Consider the following 21,017-nt stretch of genomic DNA (forward strand, 5'->3'; position numbering starts at 1 on the left):
AGGTCATTTTAATGCCATAGGCAGAAAAATAATGGAATAGTGATCACCAAGAAACATTTGTGTTATGGGGAAATCATCTAAAAATCTTGTGATCTCTTCTTTTTTATCCAAGATAGAACTCGCAGAAACAGAAGAAATTGTTAAAGTGTTTCAAACAAATGTAAATTTTCCCATTGAGATGAGCTGTTGCTGGAACATTTTGTCCTGCAGGATGCAGAGGAGGAGGAGGAGTGGGTTGGAAATGAGTCTGGCTGCATTACTTTCTTAGAGCCAAGGAGAGATTTTTTTTTGTGTTGGTTTTGTGTTCTTCATCAGGACTCTTCATCTCTTTGAAAGTAGCTTGTCAAGCTGAATGAGCCTCTGACATCCTTTAATTGACTGGGAGGTTGGATAATCTGTATTTTTAGTAGTCTTCCCCAAAAAAGGCACTAGTGATGTCACTGAGAAGATACAGAATTCGTGACATGAGCACTTCTGTTCTATCTCCACTGTTAATTTTGGCACAGATTTTACAAGTCATTACTACTTGTAGCTAAACTTTTGAAGAAATAAAACCCTCTCTCCTTTAGTAGTACTATAGAGATATAATAATGAATCTTTACTTTTCCCAGCCTTCAGAATGAATAGAAAAGAACTTTAAATCAGAGACAGTGGTGATACTGATTCCGTCATAGCTCGTTCTCCAGCTTTGGGGAATGTTAGCATTGGGGCTTGCATTTGGAGTTTGATTTTTATATTCCATTTATTCCTTTTGAGTAGTCTGCCTTTCAACAACAAAAAAATAGCTTCTCTTCCTCCCCAGCTCTCACCTCTGCCCCCCAGCTCAAGGAGATCGTAGGAAGATTATCTCTCCCAGGAAAGAGACTGAGTAACATCTTTTGTTGTATGTGTTTATCTTGGAGGTCTCAGCTTGCTTACTATCCTACCTAATCAGGCTCTACAAAGGATGGTGTGTTAAGGGAAAGATGGCCATGATCTTGTAGGACTCCATCCAACTTGGAGCTCCAGGGCCTATTGTTATGAGTAAAGGCTTGGAGGATGTTCCTGTTTGAACTGGCAGCACCTGGCTCTGCTGCTGCCTGCAGAGACTTGGTGACAGCAGAGGTGTGTTACCTGTGGGCTCTGTGGAGACTGGGGCAGGACTGCATTGTGCCAGGATCTCTGCCATGAGGCAGCTGAGAACATGCAAATTCAGCAGCATCCTCATTGCCCTATGGTTCATATTACTGAAAATCCTGTGAGTATGAAGTGCTGAGCAGTTTGAGAGGAATTCAGCCTGATAAGCATATAGAGTACGATAAGGAGAGACTGAAAAATAAAGTTGGCTGCTTTAAACCAGCTCTAGAAAAACAGCATGGTGGAGAAAGTACATAAAGTAAACAGCTTACTCTATTCTCAATGTGGATCCATTAAATACATAGCATAGCAGAGAGTCTTGAAGTAAACTAAGTGCTCAAAAATAGGAAAATTAAGTGAGGAACCCTTCTTCTAGGAGATACTGATATATTATATATTCTAAATACATAATAACAAAGATTTAAAATGACCACAGCTGAGTGAAGTCATTCTGAAGGATCTCTCATCTCCCGGCAGCCAATATTAATTAGCAAAGATGAGGGAAACAATTCCTTGTAGAGTATCCATAGCTCAGCCAGAGTGAACCAGGAGTTTGGTCACTGAGTTAATGTGCTGAGGCTGCAGGGAGGATTTCAGATCCCTTTGAGCTGGTAAGTTTGACCAGTCAAAGGAGTACAAATTGGGAAAGGAAGATGAGAGCAAAACACATTCAAACTGTGCTTCAGGAGGAGCTGCCTAATTTCTAATTAAAGAAGCTGCGTGGCTCAGTGTAGGAAATGCTGATGTCAACTGGCTTTCTTGTGTGGTGAATTTCTTTTTTTTTTCTGATGCTGTAGTTGGACAGGTACTTGGACAAGCAGTGTCAGCATCCCACAATGTGCCCACGCAAGCATTTGTGTCCAGTTCATGGCAAACCAGGCTGGGGAGCTGATCCAGCTGGAAAACAGCATTTCCCAGAAACAAAAGGAAGTGTTTTGGTTTCATCCAGCTATAAAAATTCCTTGATCTAGTTCTCTGTGATGAGCAGAAACACTTGTGCTGGCACACTGCTGTGGGCCACAAATAGCCAGAGAAGGGAATGTGTTGGCAGTTGTGATGGCAGCTGAGGTACATCAAACTGCAGCCTAGAAATGGTTTTCAGTGGTAGGAGTGTGATGGTGACATTTTGACCACTTAAACATTCATTGTGTCATCCTTAACAAGGACTGCCCACTAAGAACAGATTTCTAGTGTAAAACAGTTAATAACAATGTACTGATGAAGAACATTTAAAAAAGGTGAGAAGGGAATTCACTTGTAAAGTGTGCTTCTGATCTGAGCTACAACTCCTGGTATCAGGGTTGTGCTTCATATTGAGAAGTGGAATCGTGATGGGGAGCAGATAGATGAAGGCTTTTTGGGCTAGCAGCGCCTTTTCATCCCTGCCCCATACTTAAAAATAAAATCTTTGTCAATGGAGCATGCCTCCATTTGATAAATGATTATTGTAAGTGTGAGCTGCTAAAATGAAACTTTTTTTGGGGGTTTTCCACACTGCTTTGTGTTTCAGAACTGATTGGGCTCCATGCTGTTAGAAAGGGCCTGAATGGCTGCAGTGCCCGAATATTCCTTTCACTTTCTGGCAGGGTTTATGAATGTGGATAAGAACAATTCAGCATGATTTTGAAAGTGCTATGCTTCTGTGATTTCATTTACTTTCCCTTTATCCTTTGATTCAATTGGTTCATTAACTAAAGTCTAATGTCATTCTGTCTACTCTCTCCTTATTTTAGCTTGTATTAAGCTGACTTAAAATTGAAGTGCAACATTTGAAAATTTGAAGTACTAAGCAAAATGTAACTATACTTAACTGATTAATGATCAGTTTTTCCCCCATCTTTGGTAGTTTTATTGGATTTTGATTTTTTTCCTTGAGGGACATAAAAACCCACTAATTCTTCTATGGCTCTTCCCAATAGAAGTGACTAAACATGTTCTGAACTTTTCAGCTGGATCTTAGTAGTAGCCTCTTACTACTGGAAACATTCATCCTTAACATAGATCTGCAAGTCTTTGCACCAGTTGTGAAGCCCTTCAGTGTGTTTTCAATCTGTAAAGGAACAACACCTGACCTCCACTCAGCCTTTCTTGTGACTTCTATTCTGGATTTCCAGATTTACTTTAAACTCCACCAGGTTTAAAAGGGATGCAGCAATGTTTGATGGTGCTGCTCTAGGTGCTGCTGTGTTTACACATTCTTGCCATCAAACTTGGCTTCAGTGTTTCATGAACCACACTTTGTTTTGACTGCTCACACTGAACAGTGTATGTCTCACCTTTACCTGTGAGTGCATAAACTTGAGGGGTTTTAATATTTGACCTGGTATAATTTCAGAACAAGATGTAAACATTTAAAGTTGTGTGCTTTCCTGAAAGATAGGACACATGAAGAAAAAGCAGACCAGTTGCATTTCCAGCTATCTGGATAGCATTATTTGTGGTGGAAGAGTATTTCTAAGTATTCTACCTTGCAGAAAAAAAAAAAAATATATATATATATATAAGAACAAGGCCAAAAGTTGGGCAGAAATATTGCTTTTATGGGACAGCTCTCAGGCTGAGGGAGGCTTGTGTGTAGCAGACTCTGAAGGTGAAATAGTGCATGGTTAGCATATGAAAATCATATTTGAGGATGTACTTAAGTGCAACAGGTTTAAAAGATAGTCTAACATCACCATTATTATAATTATTATTAATATCTTAGTTTTAAGTGGGTTTAACTTGACTCATAGCCTCAAGTTGCTTTATTTCCCTTGCTACTACTGGTTATTTAAACAGCTAATTAGTAGTGCAGAAGGAGCAATATTTTTAAGGAACACTACTTGAAAATAATTTCCTGCTTTTTTTTAAAACTGTATATGTTAAAACTAGAGAATGTAAGTAATTTGGAAATGCATCTATGAAGATCTCTTCCCACTTTATATTCCATAAATGAATATGCTTGGCCAACTTAAATCATCAAGAGTGGTTAATGCAGGTCACTAGAGAGAAAGAAAATATGTGGAGGATGTTTAGGATAAAAAGAGGTAGCTGATGAACCTAGTGCTTTTGATTTAGATGACTACTTACAGAATAAAGATATCAAAGCTGTTGTCTGTGATACTTTTATGTGTATAGGAATCTGTCCTGGTTACCAGATCTGGTGTTTGTTGACAGGTAACAATTATGTAACCTTTAAAGAAAAAGCTGAAAAAAACACAGGGCAAATATTAAAAGTAGCTGTGGGTTTGGGAAGTAGGTGTAGCATTTATTACCCTATTACTGCTTCACTTTTCTTTTTAAGAAGGGATTAGTGATTAAAAAAATATGGTAGCTTTACGGAATGCTTTAACATGCCAAATAGTGTTAAACACACAGAACAGTATGGCGGGTAAGTGCCTGTGTCATATGCTGTTTTCATATTCCTGGCTTAGGCTTCAGTAGTTTAAATGAAGGGAAGCTTTCCTTCTGCCTTGGATTAAATTCCTAGGTAGAAGCAGTTCAGTAGCAGGAAACAGGCAAATAATACTCTGATCTTCACCATTAATAAATCTCATCTCCTTTCTAAAATTTTAGTCAGTGAAACCTCAAATAGGAGTATTCTTTCATGAGTAGAGACGTGTGATCTGAATTGCCAGGCCATCAGCGTTGGTCACAAAGTGATATATTTGTGTGAAGGAATAGTCCAAATAAGAGTTATTACAATACTAATTACAATATATGCAAGAGTTTTTCTGACTTTTTGTCCTTTTTTCTAATCCAATTTTACAGGAAACCAGACATGATACACTGACAGTATTTGGAAATAAACTTTGGCAGTAAGATGGAAGCATAAATCTCAAGATTCTAAACTGACACCGAAATGGCTCATGAGTATTAAAAGAAGAGAGTGAAGAGCATCCAATACTTGTGTGAGCAGTGGAAAAGGAACAACTACCATGGTAACACTAATAACAGAAAAGCTGCAGAACCAGAGCTTGGATGATCTGACCTGTAAAACATACAATATTAATCTGGTAAGGATTTACCAAAACAACATGAATTAAATGTGAAATGCCAAGTAACTCACGACTGCATAACAAATTTAAGAATGCGTATCAGCCAGAATTCAGCTTGTTAAGTTAGAACTGGTTTGCAAGGTTGGGTGAGAGTTGTAAGAGGAAGAAAAAGTGGATCTTCAGTTTTTAGTCTCTGTTTGAAGTGATGCTTTTTTACTTTAATGATCTTGTTAACCTTGCTACATCATTTTAAATAGCAAAAAGCCAGTTCTCTTCATGACATAGTGTTCTAATAATTGAAAAGGATTATCCAAGCTTCTCAGGATTCCTTTTTTGCTAGAAAAATGTACACGTATTTGTATGGATTGATATCTTTGTCTGGCAATACTTATAAAAATCTCTGACTACCATGTAGGTAACTGTCAGCACTGGGCAGAAGGAGAACAGGTCATCAAGTAAATAGAGTTAAACTAAAATTCAGGTTACTACCAAACTGTTATTAATGCTAGTGAGTGGATCTTTGCTTTTTCAATGTCTCAGATGCTTGGTGCTCTGAAAAACTTTGTAGTTTATAGTGTTATTCTTGCTGGTTTAATCTCTGGGTACATTGTGTGGTTCAAGCATGCAATTCAGGCATGAAGGAATCTATTCTCTTCATGTGTGTCTTGTGAATGAAATATCTACTCCAGAGTGAGTAATGCAGTACAGTCTCTTGTTAGTTTTAGGTGCCTACCTGAGAACCCCAAAACCATGTTCTGTATGGAATGCACTAATTTTATTTTACTGACTTTAATTACAGTGGCACCTTTCTGTAGGTCAAACTTTAATGTTCCAGTGGGACACAAACTTAATTTGACTAAATGTCAAGGTGTTATTCAATTCATTAGTGCTGTGCTTTTACTTTTTAAAATAATCAATGTTGGACCTGGACTATGTCAGTTACTTTAAAATTCTGTGTTGTAACTTATTTAAATAACTGAACTGCTTCCATATTTATTTCACAAGCCCAAAGCAGGTGAAGCATACCTTGAATTGTGGTGGAGTTTTTTTGCACAAGCACCTCCAATTCTTAGATATGCAGTCCCTTGTCCAGTAAGGATATCTTAGAGTAGACATTAAACAAGCAATTTTATTTTCAAAACTGTAGCAGGTCCTTTTAGAGTTCTTCCAGTAATTGATTTTACTTTTATTTCACCTTCCCCTTAAATATATGCTGTTCTTGAAAGGCAGATTTAAGGTGTTGAAATGATGTTAACCCTCAGGACAAGTGTATACTTGGCTTGCATTTATTTTGTCTGGTTTGATGAAGCACTTGGGGCATGCAGTTTGTAGGAGAATCTGCTGTATCTGTGAACTGACAAAGTAATAATTTGTAACTAAACTCTGGGGCCCAATTGTGAGCCAATGATGACTTATAACCAGTAGCAGTGGTTGGTTATGAACATGTAGCAGCACCTTGTAATTTCTAGTCTTTTTACCAATAGTCACTGTAGGTTTTGAACCATGGACCTCTAATAGCAGAGAAGGACATATCAGTGCTTTTACATTGTGTGGAGTCTGTACAGGAGTGTGTTGGCATGCTGTAATGTGTTGTAGATTGATTGTTTTTTATTCCTGTCCTTATCTGGACTTACAATAAAGCATGAAAAAGAATAAGTGGAGCGGAAAATGGCACATGATGTGTCATCAGTTGTTTCGTCCTCGCCCTTCTCCTGTTCCTCTCCTCCTTTTATCTGTCAAGTAATTGGTTTTGTAAGTGCTTTAGTTCTTGCAGAAAATAGGTTCTGAGGACAGGAACAGGTTCTGTTTGTACACAATGGCACCCTGAAAAAGTGTGGAAATTGCGTAGTGAGGTGTGGAAATAGAGCAGCAAGTGTGAATAAAAGTGTGCAAGTAGGTTGCTCCCTACTAAAAAAGATTCATGCAAGCAAATAATGACTTTCTGACTAAAATGTGAACCTGAGATAATAAAAAGTGCTTTTTCCACTGGTGAAGGCAATGTCTAAATCTCACTAAGAGAAAAAGACTGCTGGTGATGGTGTGGTATCACTGCTAGCACATTCAGGCTTTTGGACAAGAAGTTTAAGTTAATGCTGTAGTTTCTTCTAATAGCAGCAGCAGTTTGGAGCAATTCTGAAGTGATCTTGCCTGCACCTTTTGTTACTTGTGCTGGCACAAGGTTCTGTGACACCATGTGGTGTACCTCATTGTGAGTTGATTGAGGATTAAGACCAACTTCTCTTTCCTGGGTTAATGTAGTTAAACCTTATCAGTTTTGTGATACCTTTGCAGTGCATCTGCACAAGTGTCTTGGCACAAGTAGATAAAATAGCTGGGCAAAAGCTGTTCTGCAATACAGCTCATGAATGAGGGTTATAAAAGGAAAAAGATTAGCTCTTTCAAAGCTATTTACTGTGCAGCCGAACTGTGCATAAAGAGAACATGTAAAGGACATAGTACACTTTTTCATTTGTGTGAGCTGTGTGGTGACCAAGTACCTCTCTTTTATGTTGTAAAATACTGGCTGCAGCTTTTTAGTGCTCTGTTAAATGACATGCTAATTTTCCAAGCTGGTGTAATTCAGCCTTTGCACGCTCATTTATGTTGTACAGCCTTGTCCTGCACCTGCCTTAAGGAAAATGACTGAGTGACCTGCTGTAGAAGCAGGGAGGTTGTCCCAAGCTTTTGTCCTCAATTTGGGTACTGTAGTTCACAAGGTTGTGTCCCTGGTTGCCCAACTCTACCTCACAGAAGAGGAAAGAAGTTCCGTGAGCACATTGTGGCTTTCATGGGTTGATGGTAGCACTAAATCAAATAGCTGGTCTCTATTTCTTTGAACTCTCAGAACTTTCATAGAGCTCAAGTCTTGGATTTTTCTGTATATTCTGACTAAACTTGTACCTTTTTCATATTCCTGCATAGAATCTCATGTTGGTTTGTGAAGTTACAGCATGTGAGCTGTAAGACTTCAAGGTGTGATATTAAGAAGGAAACAAGCACTGCCAGTCAAGGGTTAGTGAAAGGAACAAGTATGATTTTAAAAGCCCTTCCAGGCATGTGGGCTTTCGTTATTTTTAATTCTGAGACTTATTTGTGTTGAAAGATGTAGAATTAGACTGACTTCCTCAGAGGAAAAGCCACTGGTCAGACTACTTAACTTAATCCCTTCTTTACATCCTGAGAAAAGGTCAAAGTGTTCCTCCTCACTGTTTCATATCCAGTCATATTTGGAGGATATTTGGTAGAGAAACAGAGGTCTGGCATGGCCTGTTCAAACTGAGTCACATCTGTATGGTGGTGGTTAAATTAGTATTTGAATGATAAACAATGGCTTCCCTGTGGGTTGGAAAGGATGCTGATCAAGTGGAGGAACTCAAATACACTTGGAAACTAGAAAAAATGCCTTGAAATTAAAGCCATTAATTTTAAAAGTATGAAGATGAAGTTGTCATTCTGAGAATAATGAGGAGGGATAGCACAGGCTGTGAAGTATTTAATGCAGTACATTGGAGTGTAGAAGAATAGCCAGAATTATTTTTGTTACAGTTGGCTTCTGCTAGCAAAGAACACTTAAAATTAGTGATGTAAATTATAATTCGTTGTCAGCCTCACTTGCACAGCTCTTCCACTTACTCAGTTCAGACTAGATGTCTTGGAGTATTTTAATGAAAGAACAGCTGTTAAGATTCAGAAAACCAACTGAAACTTGCAGCACTGTCCTAAATGTTGTACCACATGCTTCCTTTCCTTTTGAACATAGGATCTCCAGCTGCACAAAAGAGATTCTATTTGTGAACAAGTATTTCAAAGTAGAGCCACTTCTTGGCATGAAACAAACATTTCTAACCTCAGGTGAAACTTGTAGTTCCATTGTTTTGCATGTCTATCTTAAAATATGCCATTATTTCCCTGATAAATTCTCCAGAGGCATGAGATCTTGGTGGATGTTTTAACATCTATTCAAAAAGCAGTAGTTGCAAGATGGATGTTTCCTCTTCAGGAAAATGACCCTGTTGAATAATTTGGCCTCACTCTAAGGAAGGTTTCCTTCACACAGAGGGTAGCAGACTTCCCTGGCAAGGTTCTTAGCAATTGCAAGCTCTTTTTAAGCATAATCCCAAAATACTCATTGAGGAAGCTTCAGGTAGATCGAAGCACAAAGGGAATGAGTGGGGGAGAGTGGAGTGTGGCCAGCCCAGGAGAGCTGATGTTCAGTGCCCTGTTACACTAATATCTAGTGGGACTTGTGTCATGTGCTGTATAGATTAAAAAAATCTTCTATAAAGGATTTACAGCCTGACAGGGTCTTCTCAAGTTTGGGCTTCCAGAGGTGGTTAAAATACACCAACAGACACTGTTTCCAAGTGTTTCAGTTTTAGCTATGGAAAGCCAAGCCTATATTGTGAAGGAGATGTGTTACTTACTGTCCTCCTAGTCCCTCAGCCCTTATTTCAGTGCTTTGAGCTTTTGCTGGAAATAGTGCCACTCACTCTCCCTTTCAGCATATGATGTCACATGTCATGCTCTTATGGTTTTTGGTCTGAATCTCTAAAGAGTTGGAAGCGAATTTTGTTGTGACTTAGCAGGATTCTGTACAAACAATCCCAAGTTGCAGAGGAAATATGTCTGCTTTGTCATGGAAGTGAGCACTGACTTCTGCAGAACCTGGTCAAGAGTAGCTGTAAGGACAAGGTTACTGAGTTAGAGAACATTGCAGTTCTCTGGAGGACAGATAGTCTGTGTGAATGTGATCCCGCTTTTTCCATGGACTCCCTGAAAATTGGTTTCAGTGCTCTGCAGCTGTCAAACTAGTTTAGTCTTTACCTGATGGACAAGGCTTTTGAAGGTGGTAAAAGAACAGGTAATCAAATAACTTGAACATTCATGAAGAGAACCTTGTTAACGATGCCATTTGGCTGAAAACTGTAAAAACTAAGTATCAACTGCCACAAAGGATTGTCCTTGAGATTATTTTCCTTTGAATATCTTGGCCTGTGTGAATAAATAGTCTTTGAAACATCCCTAGCTATTATGTTCATATTAACTCATCTTGCTGCCCTTTCCATTTGGCTCAGGATAAATCAGCTGTAAGACTTTTTGACACAGAATTTTGTTACAAAAACACATTTTCTGTAGCTGCTGTCTGATAGTTGAATAGGTTGTCATTGCCTTTCATTTGGGGAACACTGGAAAGGAAGAATTTGTTGGAAGACCTTATCTTTAAGTCTCTAATTTGTCCATTTCTCCTTCAGGGACAGCTGAAATGTAACTACTATTACCTAAATGTGGTCCTGTGTTTCACATGCAGCTGGTACCTGATTAAAGTAAACGGTGGAAACTGGCTTTTCAAATGTGAATTCTGTAGAACTGGCAAGTTGCAGACTTCAAATAGTTTGAATTGTACAAACTAACAGCAGATCCAATGGAGATTTAAAATTTGGGTTCTGCTGTTTACTTTAAGGAGCTTCTTTAAAAGGAGGTTATAAATGCATCTAGATGGATTTGCAAAGTAAAAATGGAATGGTTTGGCTCATATGCAGATGCTGATAAAAAAATTAGATAAAAAATTTCATTACTGTCATATCCTTTCATCTGTTCTGTTATTTCTTACCTGTGGAACAATAACACCAAGGGAATATTACCACAGCTCAGTGTTTGTCTCTTTGGGACTCAAGGATATAAAGTTGTCACTAGCACTATGTGCTGGTGTACAGAAAAAAAAGAAAAAAAGAAAAGGCTTTGTAGCCCAAGGATGTTTGTTTAAAAATTGACTTTGTATCTGGAAAGGAAGTGTATGTACAATGCTATCTTCTTTGGCTATACACAAAGAACAATGTTCACATAAAGTGTGTTGCTGTTTTTAAAAGCAATCTTCCTCTCCATCCTGAGGTGGTGGTGGGGGAGTGAATAATGACCCTTGGGCTGATGGAGCTATGAGCCACTTATTTATAGCTCCTTTATAGGAGGCTGGATTGCAAGCTCTGTGCTTTGTCTGAGAAATCTAGACCATTAAGAATGCCTTTGTAGTAATATTTTCTAGGTAAATTAGTTACAAACTTGTCTTACTTGGTAGATCCTACTGATGAGGCTTAATTGAAGGCCTTTACGCACAAACCTTGCTTTTAAGCATGGCTATTATGTTGTTTCCCACCAATAAGCTGAGATTTAAAAAGCAGTCAGTCTGCTAAAGATGTTTTGATGATAGGAAGGACTTTTTCCAATGGCTTTTCTACTTTGGAGAAACAAAAATTCACTGCATTGATAATAAGAAAATGTAAATTCTAATAAAGCCTGATTGGAACATTGTTCATGATGGTGAACTTCAAGACCTTGTATATTTAATTTAGATAAAGCTATTCCTGTTCCTTAGTTGAAGATGAAGTGTTTTGCCTTCTAGCCTTAAGATTGAAAATGGAAACCCAACTGCCAGATTGTGATTTCCTCTCTACTGAAATGAGAGTTGGATCAAAGCTTTTTCATTAAGGATGAATTATCACTCTTAATTTTCTAGTTGATTCACATGGGCTGATGTTGTAACTCTTGAAACAGTTTGATACTTAGCAATATATCAGAAAACATAACAAATAATTAGGTGCCAGAGGCTTATTTATAAAGATCAGCTGTTCAGGAATTTCTTCAAGTTACATTGGAAAACCCCATCTTTTTGAAGGTGTTGTTAAGTGCACATATAGAAAAACTAAAACCTGCATGCAGTTTCCTTGAAGTGAATGCTGACTCTTTCTACAGTTAAAACTTTTTTTTTTCTGATTGATTTCAGTACTCATCTGAGAAGCTGAACAAAAGTGGCAGCTTGTTCCCTTTCGAAATCAATGGTAAGTTCTTCAGAAACCTTAGCTGTGTTTTACTGAGGTAATTGGTATAGCAAGCAGCCTTTCTTTTGTAAATAAGGTGAGGGGGATGGAGCATGCTGCTGTAGAGCCTGCTGGTTTAAGCTGGTCTTTGAACAATACTGGGAATAGCTGGTTGTTAGTTTTGTACTTGTGATCTGCTTTGCATAGTAAAGAGCCCTTGTAAAACTTTTTTTTTTTCTGTTCGATTTCTGCCTTGGTGTGTACAGAGGCACACTAATGCTATTTTTCATGTTAAATATCTTCAGATTCCTCAACTGGTAGAAATCTTTGTACATCTTATTATATTCTTTGCTACATGGACCATCCAGTATGATACGAACCATAAGTTGAAGTCCAGTGCCTGCACAGAAGTGTTATTGGCTTTTATTCCCCCTTGGGAATTATTATTAGAATAAGTTTTGTCTAGCAAAAACAAAAGTTCCAGTTACTGATATGTAAACTTTGTACTGCCTTATTAAAGGGTGGACTTGAAATTTTGCATGTTATGTTTTCTCTGAGCATAGAGGACTTTTATTTGCTCGGTGGGATTCCTCATAAAATGTGAATCTTAGTTTGTGAGAGGTTTCAAAAGGCAAATGGTGCTTTGTCTTAAATAGCATTAGCAACTAGGCAGGTATCCTGGTGGGAGTCTGTTAGAGACCACCCAACCAGGATGAGGAGAGGCAGACAAAATATTCTTTTAGCAGCTGGGAGAAGCCTCACAATTGCTAGTCCTTGTTGTTGTGGGGGACTTGAACTTACCAGATGTCTGCTGGAAAACCAGTACAGCAGAGAGAACACAGTCTAGTTGGTTCCTGGACTGTGTGGAAGAAAACTTCCTGATGTGTGAACTCAGTGAGGGGAGATACTCTGCTGGACCAGCTGGTTTTGAACAGGGAAGGACTGGTGGTGATGGGGTGGTCAGAGGCTGCCTTGGGTACAGAGACTGGGGGTCTGATCCTTGGAGAAGGAAGGAGGCAGGGATTAGGAGAACTGCCACCTTGAACTTCTGGAGGGCAGACTTCAGCCTGTGCAGGAGGCTGGTTGGCAGCTGAGAGGCAGTCCTGGAGGACAAAGGAGTCCAGGAAGGCTGGATGAGCTTTAAGAAGGAAATGTTAAAGCTGCAGAAGCAGGCTATCTATGCCATGTGCTGAAAGATGAGCCAATGGGGAAGAACATCGGCCTGATTGAACAGAGAGCTTTGGCTGGAGCTCAAGGCTAAAAAAAAAAAAACAAACCAGGAGAGCTGACCTTTGGAGGGAGAGGAAGGCAACTCAGGAGGACTACAAGGATGTTGTCAGGTTATGCAGGGAGAAAATTAGAAGGGCCGGAGTCCAACAAGAACGTAATCTGACTACTGCCATAAAACACAATAAAAAATGTTTGTATAAATACATCAGCAACAAAAGGAGGGCTAAGGAGAATCTCCATCCTTTACTGGGTGCAAGGAGGAATTTAGGGACCTAGGATGATGAAAAGCTGAGGTGCTTAATGCCTTCTTTGCCACAGTCTTTAACAGTAAGACCAGTTCTCTGGGTACTCAGCCCCTTGAGGTAGAAGATGGGAATGGGGAGCAGAATGAAGCCCCCATAATCTAAGGGGAAATGGTCAGAGATCTGGTACATCACTTACACACACACAGGACTGTGGGGCTGGGTGGGATCCACCCTGGAGGACTGAGGGAGTTCATGGATGGGCTCACTGAGACACTCTCCATCATTTACCAGCAGTCCTGGCCCCCTGGGGAGGTCCCAGGGGACTGGAGGCTACCAAATGTGACACCCATCCACCAGAAGGGCCTGAAGGAGGATCTGGGAATTTACAGGCCTGTCAGTCTGGGCTTTATGAAAGGCAGGTCCCGCTTGACCAACCTGATCCCCTTTTCTAACAAGGTGACCTGTCTTGTGCATGAAGGAGGGATTTCTTCCAAGTAACAGGTGACAGGGCAAGAGGAAACAGCCTCAAATTTTGCACCAGAGGAGGCCTAGATGGGATGTTAGGAAAAATTTCTTCACTGGAAGGGTTGTCAAGTATTGAAACTGGCTGCCCAGGGCAGTGGTGGAGTCACCATCCCTGTAGGTATTTACAAGACACGTAGATGTGGCACTTGAGACACGGTTTAGTGGTAGACTTGGCAGAATTAAGTTAATGGTTGGACTCTGATCTTAGAGCTGTTTTCAGACTAAATGGTTTGGTACTTCTGCCATGTAAACAATTAAAATACAGGTTCAACTTTTTTTTTTTTTTCTACATTAAACTTTTAAATAAGCCTCCTAGCCTGGGAGAAAGCTTCCTAAGGATTTTAAAAAATCAGGTGAGTCCCAGTTAGGAAATAGTCCTACAGTAGATGCTAGGAGTTTCAAACATTAGCTGGATCCCATTGTGTTGGCTCTTTTACTTGCATTGAATTATGGATGGTCCCTGCCTTGAAGAGCTTGCATGCTTAAGGCAAAGCACAGTATGTGGTTGTACCCATCTGAAAGAATGGAGGAGGAAGGACAGAGGAATTCTAATAAAACATGTTTGAATAGGCCAGCTGTCTGCACAGCTAAATGATTTTGAGACAATAGGGTGTTCTTTAAATAAGATCCAAATAAACAGGATAATCCATGACATACTTCGGGCATGGAACATGTACAACTATTTGGGTTTGCAACTTTTAAAGCTACTCAGCAAATCTTTTAGCTGTTGATTACTCTAAAACTTTAGTTTAGAAAGTCTACCATAAGAATATACTAGTATTCAGTGTTTAGGCTCTCTCTAGCTTCTTAAAATAGGTATATGGGAAAAAAATGGGTATTTTAAATGTTCTTTCTTTAAAGCAGGATAAGTGAAACTTATTTGGCTAATTGGTTTAAATTAGCAAATTTTCTAACCAAGCATGAAGCACTGTTAGCTGGCCAACAGTTTTTCTGCTTTTCAATTTGCAAATCCAAAGTCTGCTGTAGTTCTTCTTACACTTCATTGTATAATGTAGAGGAACAGCTGTAAAATGTGCAGAATGTTCTCAAAGAAATGCTTCACAAAAGAGTGAGAGGCTGCGCTGGCAGACTGCTTTTAACCCAGCGTTGCCACTTCAGATGAGAAGTTGTGCACTATGTCTGCATTCACAGTAAAACTTGCAGGAGGTTCTTAAGGGATACTTTATTTTATGCATTAAATTAAGATTTGCATTTCTTTCTTATATTCAGAGTGTAAGGGGGGAAGGCAGCAGTCTTCAGTCTGATTTAACTTTATTCTAATTTAAAGCTTTTCAGAGCAGAGAATATGAACACCCTTTGCAAGTTTTCTTTAATAAGGTGTTCTTAATAGAAAAGTGTAAGAGTTAAATGAAGAAACAGCAGTCTGAAGTGATTATCCTGCTCTTGCATAAAAAAATAAAAATAAAAGTTCCCTGATGGCTTCTCACATTGTTAATCTGTTTTGATTGTACCTGAGGTTGTTCACTGTTACACAGTTTATTTGTGGTATGTGCTGTGCACTAGGAAACTGTCCCTGTTGCTCACTGAAAAAAAATAAATAAAATTGTAATTATTCAGAATAAAGGAAAAAGTATTAACAAGGTACATATATATTGGAATGCCTGGATTGGTTCCTGATCAAATACTTTGGTCTTTGTTTTCTGAATTTTCTACTTTTTTCTTTAGCATGGAATTTTGCTTAAGAGCTGGGTATTTATGGCTCATCCTTCTAAAGATGATTTTGATGGCTTTACATTAAACTAGGTTTAAAGCAAATTGTTCTTTCCCTTTTCATCTTTTACCTGTGTCTTTTTCTGCTTTCAGAAGACAGTCCCTGGAAAGCTTTAAATGGGAGTTACCCAATCCAGCCTGACACAACCAGGAATTCAGCTTACCCTTTCCCAGTGTGCCCGTTCAGCACCAGCGCTGCCAGCAATGGCAGTCTGCCGTGGCAGCAGGAATCCTCCAACACGTCCATGGTGTCAGGATGGATAAGCGAGCTAAACCTGAATGAAAACTCGGGTCAGCCCCTGGCACCGCCCACCAAGCGCCACTGCAGGTCCCTGTCGGAGCCGGACGAGCTGGCTCGCTGCCGGTCACCCTGGAAGCCCGGCAGCTCCAAGGTTTGGACTCCTGTGTCAAAGAGACGCTGTAACAGCGGCGGCAGCGCTACCTTGCAGCGCTGCAACAGCCATGGAAGTGCCACCTTGCAGAGAAGCACAAGCATCAGCCTGCCACAAAACATCCTGTCCCTAAATAACGTCTTCACCATCACCAGCTTCAACACCTCTCCAGTACCCAGACCTTCCTCTGCCAGCAGCGGGTTTGTGGACAGCAGCGACGGCAGCACGAGCTCCAGCACCCGCTGGAATTCCGGAGGCCCTTGTGACTTTAACCCAAGGCGCCGCCTCTCCCTCTCCCAGGAGCACATCACCGAGACAGGAAATCTCTTGCCTTCAGCCAACAGCACTCCCACCTCCACACCCGAGCTCAGCCGGCGGCAGGGCCTGCTGAGGTGCCGCTCGCAGCCCTGCGTCCTGAACGAAAAGAAAAGCCGGCTGAAGCGCAGACGGGAGGAGGATGTACGATGGAACAGGCCATCGTTAGACTTTTTTAAAATGACACGGGTGAGATTTTACTTTCCTCAGTGTGGGAAGGGAGCTCTTGCAGAAAGGCTGTTCCTAGATCAGCGGCACTAATTTGTAGTTGTTGCAGATTTGCTTGTGCCCTGTATCTATCACCTTTGGCAGGAGAACAGGTTGCTTATGCTGAACCCTAATGCAGCTTATATTCTGCCTGTCAAACCCAGTTGTTGAAGTCCATTCTACTTGATACAGAATGCTGAGAGAGCTGAAAAGATGCTTAAAGCAGAGGCTACAGAAAATGGGCTTGCTCTTTGAAAAGCAAGGAAGCCATGGGGAATGGAGTGGACATGGTAGCAAGAAATTTATACCACTGTGTTCCCAAATGCAGTGATTTGAGTAATCTTGGTGCAAATCTGTTTGATTAAGCCTCCCCATAGTTTGAGTAATTCTATAATGCTAAATAAGAGCAAGCAAACCGCTGTATAAATGGATTAACTAAAGAAGCTGCTAATAAGCAGTTGGAAAGAGATAGATAGTATTCTAATATGGCAACTCCAGGTGCTCCAGCTCAATGGAGGGGTGTTTTAATCCAGAATTTTATTCAGCGTTCTACTTTCCCTCTCATGAGAGTAGAGGTGCTGATTCAAGAACTAGAAAACTTCAGTTTGTGCCTATACTTTGCACATAATACAAGTGCATACAATACAGCTTATATTTTTCGGAGCTTCTTTGTCCACAGAGTTGAGTGCTACAGTTAAAAATGTAAAACTGCATCTAAAATTATGGTCAGAGAACACTTTGTGCTTGGGAATATAACCCTACTGCTTTCAGTAGATACCAGACTTGGAAGGCTTGTGTGGTGGATCTATTATGACTAGTGGTAATGAGGCAGTTTGCAAAAACTGCAGTGAAATTGTAAGGAAGGGACATAGTTGTGCACCAGTGTCCCTGTATGTGATGCACCGTGCAAAAGAAAAGCTGAATAGGCCACAGTGTTGGCTAAAACATGCAGTTTGTGGTACCCCAGTATTAGTAGGCTTTACATCAAAATACATGGGGAAAAATACCAGTAAAATAGGTACTGGAACTGTCTGATGCTAACTTAATTTATATCCACTTGACTGAAAGTCTCTACTATGGCAGCTACCTTTCCCTTGTACTTTTGTGAAACAACTTCCCTATATCTTCAAGGATTTTCCTCTTTGAAAACACAGCATTTTTAGTGAAGCTGTGGGGGTAGAACAATCTGTTTATTACTGACAAGGTTGGTAATGGTTCTGTTCTAGGTATGACTAGACAGTGTTCTGAGTTTTGGCTAAGATGCAAGTTTACTAGTTAGCTAATCAGCTCTTACCTGTTTCTCTGTGTTAATCACTGCTGGGATTAATTTGCTAATCTAGACCAGAAGTATTATTGGATTTGCCTTTCAACTGCCTGTGTGGTCTCATGCAGGTTTCTTTATGTAAAATTTAAAACCTGCCCCTTTTTTGGCTAGACTCGATGTTTGCATTCTTCAGGCTCTGGAGGTGAGGTGCAATATTTCAGACTACTGAATGGCTTCAGTTGCTCAGGTCTTAATGCCTTTAAATAATCCATACAGCAGTGTGTATGGAGGAAACCTGTTACAGCCCACGTCTATAGGAAGTTTTTTGGCTCTTTAGATTTGCTGCAGAATTGTATATGACACTAATATTTAGCCAGTCTTTGCTATTTTTTCCCCATAAGACTATTTTGAAACGATGATTTCATGATGAGTAGTTTATTCTGCAGTGTCAAGGCCTGATGTTTTCTTTCCATCTATTTCAGTAGAATCTTCCTATTAAGATACTACTGTGTATTTAGTCAAAGGCACAAACTATAGCTTGGAAATGCATCTATTTCCAAACATGCTAAACTTTAATGAAAACATTTGTTTAAAAACTAGGCAAGTACTAGAAACATTTGAAGTAAAAATTGAATTAAGTCTAAGAAATATCAGGTTATTTTAGAATGTCAGCTTGCTTACCCATGTTATCATTAGAAGGCTTCCTATCTTACCTTCTCTGCATGCCCCAGATCCTGGCAGATGTATAGGCTTTGGAACTTAGACTGTGGTCTTAAGCAAAATTACTGCTGTGCAAAATATCATGAGCTAATACTAGAGAAGGCTTGTTTTGAAGTGTCATACAAGGTGTCCTATATCTGCTTAGAGCTCAGTGAAGATCAGGGCTACCATTAGGGAGAGTTCAGTAAGACCTTCCTTTCATGTATCTTGATGGCTCCTTATTGTTTCCAAAAATACTTTTTCTGTGATTTCAAATTCACTTCCAAGTCAGTTTATGAAAGACCTCTGTTGAAAACAAGCACTTTTAAGGATTTTTGTTTTAAGCTTTACTGCAAATATTTTGATGTTCTCAAATCTTCCTAAAAAGCTCAACTTACCAAGTAGTTGCTCAAAAGCAGGTCAGCAGTTAGATAATAGTGCTTGTGGGGAGAACTTAACGTGGGTCAAATGATTTATGATAGATCTGAAGGTGATATATTGGAACCACAACTGCTTGAAGGTGAAAGTTTTGGGTCTGCAGACATTTCTGCCCATGCTCTGGTGTCCTGAGAGGTTGACACAAAGACATGCTGAAGTTGCAGAAAGCTTCTCAGCACGGAATTCTCTCGAATCAGTGTTTATCAGCACTAAATGATATATTTAAGTTAGCTTGAAGGGAGGGCTGTTGTATCTGAATGAAGATCTTGAATAACTGTGGTCAGGTGAAGCTTAGAAGGCAGAAGGGGATGAAAAGTCTTTTTTGGTTTGATGTGTTTTATTTTCTTGTTTTTGTTTTGATGTTGGTTGTTTGTTTGGGGCTTTTTTTTCATTAGTGAACTGGTTTTTTTGCTAGTTGAGTTCTGAAAGCATACTTGTTGGTTGCTGCTTCAGTCCCCAATAATTAGATAAATATTAGTGTTAGAAAATCAAAAGTCTGATTCTGAAAGCAAAGTTTCCATTGTCATTGCTTTTTAAATTCAGAATTCATTGATGAGAAAATTCAGATTATTAATTTATCTGTGCCTTGTTCATGGCTTGTTCCTTCCACTGTTGCATCTTTAATATTCTGATTTGTGCCTTTATTTAGAAGAGGTAAAGAAGTTGGGCTGCTCTGAATATCATAAACTGTTTATTTCTATGTACTTTGACTTTGTTTTATTCTTCCACAGACCTCCACACTTCACTGCACTCCCCCTCTGGTTTAGGTTTTCATACCTTCTTGGGAAGGAATATGCCATATCTCCAGTTCTCACGGAAAGTGCCACATTAATATCCAGTAAAGTGAGTGATTCATGTATGTAGAAAGAGATTCAAGTGTTCAAGCAGATTGCTGTACACCCCTGCTTAGCTCTCATATAGTGCTAAATTCTGGAAGGATCTTTTTTTGGACTGGAAGCTGAAAATACCAACTTGTGAAACATCAGACCTTCTAGGACATGAAGGCAGCTGTAAAAACAAGTGGAAGAGACTGTAGGAAAAGATAACAAAATACGATAGCTGTTTTCAGCCCCTGAAGGCTCAGAATGACTTTCTCCATTCAGTTCTGTGTGCAAGAAGAGCTGAAGGAGCTGTAGCACAGCAGAACGTGGTGTCTGTGCCCGCTGAGCGTTTGTTCACCGTCACCCTGATCCGGAGCTGGCTGCAGTGAGCGGTGTCAGCCTCCCCCCATGGCCCAGACATCCCGGCACCCTGGTGTTTGGAGATGGCAGAGAGCCTCCCCGGGCTTGTGCTCTCCTGCAGCAAACCCGCTCTCAGAGCCTGCCACAGAATGAGTCAAGGTGCTGTTTAGACTGCTAGCTGCAGTATGAGGAGAGAAATGTTTCTTTACTGAAGTGGAAACTGCTGAGTTTTTTCCAGTGTTCTGCTTCGTGAGTTATGTCAGTTGATCCTGAGGTGCGACAAGGAAAGAGCAGCCAAGAGGTTGCACATGTTTTTTGGTGTGTAAGCAAGTTTTGCTGTGACAGTGAGATTTAATTCTGTTTTAGATCAAACAAAACACTGTAGTTTGAAGTATTTCTGGTGTTCAACATTCTTGTCTTACTCCTCCCCCAGTGGCATGAGGTTCCAGAAAGTAATAATCCTGGTATCGTACTTAAAAATCCCAAGCTACTTGTGTTTTCTGTGAAGTGGTGCTTGGTCTGTTAAAATAGTTAATACCAAATACCTGGCTTTATTCACCTAAGTAATAGTTTCAACTGTTGAATCCTGGGGCATATCATGCATTAATTAACATAAGACCAATAAGACAACACAATGAAAAGTTTTAAGGGCCTCTAAACAGTCAAGTAACTCAGGGACTGAAGTTGTAATTTCCTAGTACAGGGTGCTTCTTTTCTCAGAAATGCTTTAAAGTCATCTGGATTTTATACTACTGGATTTTCTTGGTACTGAGAGAGAGCCTAAGTGCCACACCAGGTCAGGCCAAAGCTGCAGCTGGCACCCTGCCCAACCAGAACAGCTGCTTTGAGGGATGCAGGAACAATGAATGTGCAATGTGATACTTC

At 39.9% G+C, this 21,017-nt stretch overlaps 1 protein-coding gene across 8 annotated transcripts in view; it reads left to right on the top strand.

Annotated features, from left to right (window-relative positions):
* Nucleotides 1-21,017, top strand: part of FAM53A (family with sequence similarity 53 member A) — a 69,014-nt gene that overhangs the window by 15,507 nt on the left and 32,490 nt on the right. For all 8 annotated transcript variants that reach the window (XM_058837883.1, XM_058837884.1, XM_058837885.1 and 5 more), the window contains exons 2-4: nucleotides 4,867-5,111; nucleotides 11,872-11,926; nucleotides 15,730-16,532. In XM_058837883.1, the coding sequence (XP_058693866.1) occupies nucleotides 5,034-5,111; nucleotides 11,872-11,926; nucleotides 15,730-16,532 (936 nt within the window). In that variant the 5' untranslated portion in view covers nucleotides 4,867-5,033. The remainder of the gene's footprint in view (nucleotides 1-4,866; nucleotides 5,112-11,871; nucleotides 11,927-15,729; nucleotides 16,533-21,017) is intronic.

This window comes from Poecile atricapillus, chromosome 4 (assembly GCF_030490865.1).
Source record: "Poecile atricapillus isolate bPoeAtr1 chromosome 4, bPoeAtr1.hap1, whole genome shotgun sequence".
In the NCBI taxonomy this organism is placed as follows: Eukaryota; Metazoa; Chordata; class Aves; order Passeriformes; family Paridae; genus Poecile; species Poecile atricapillus.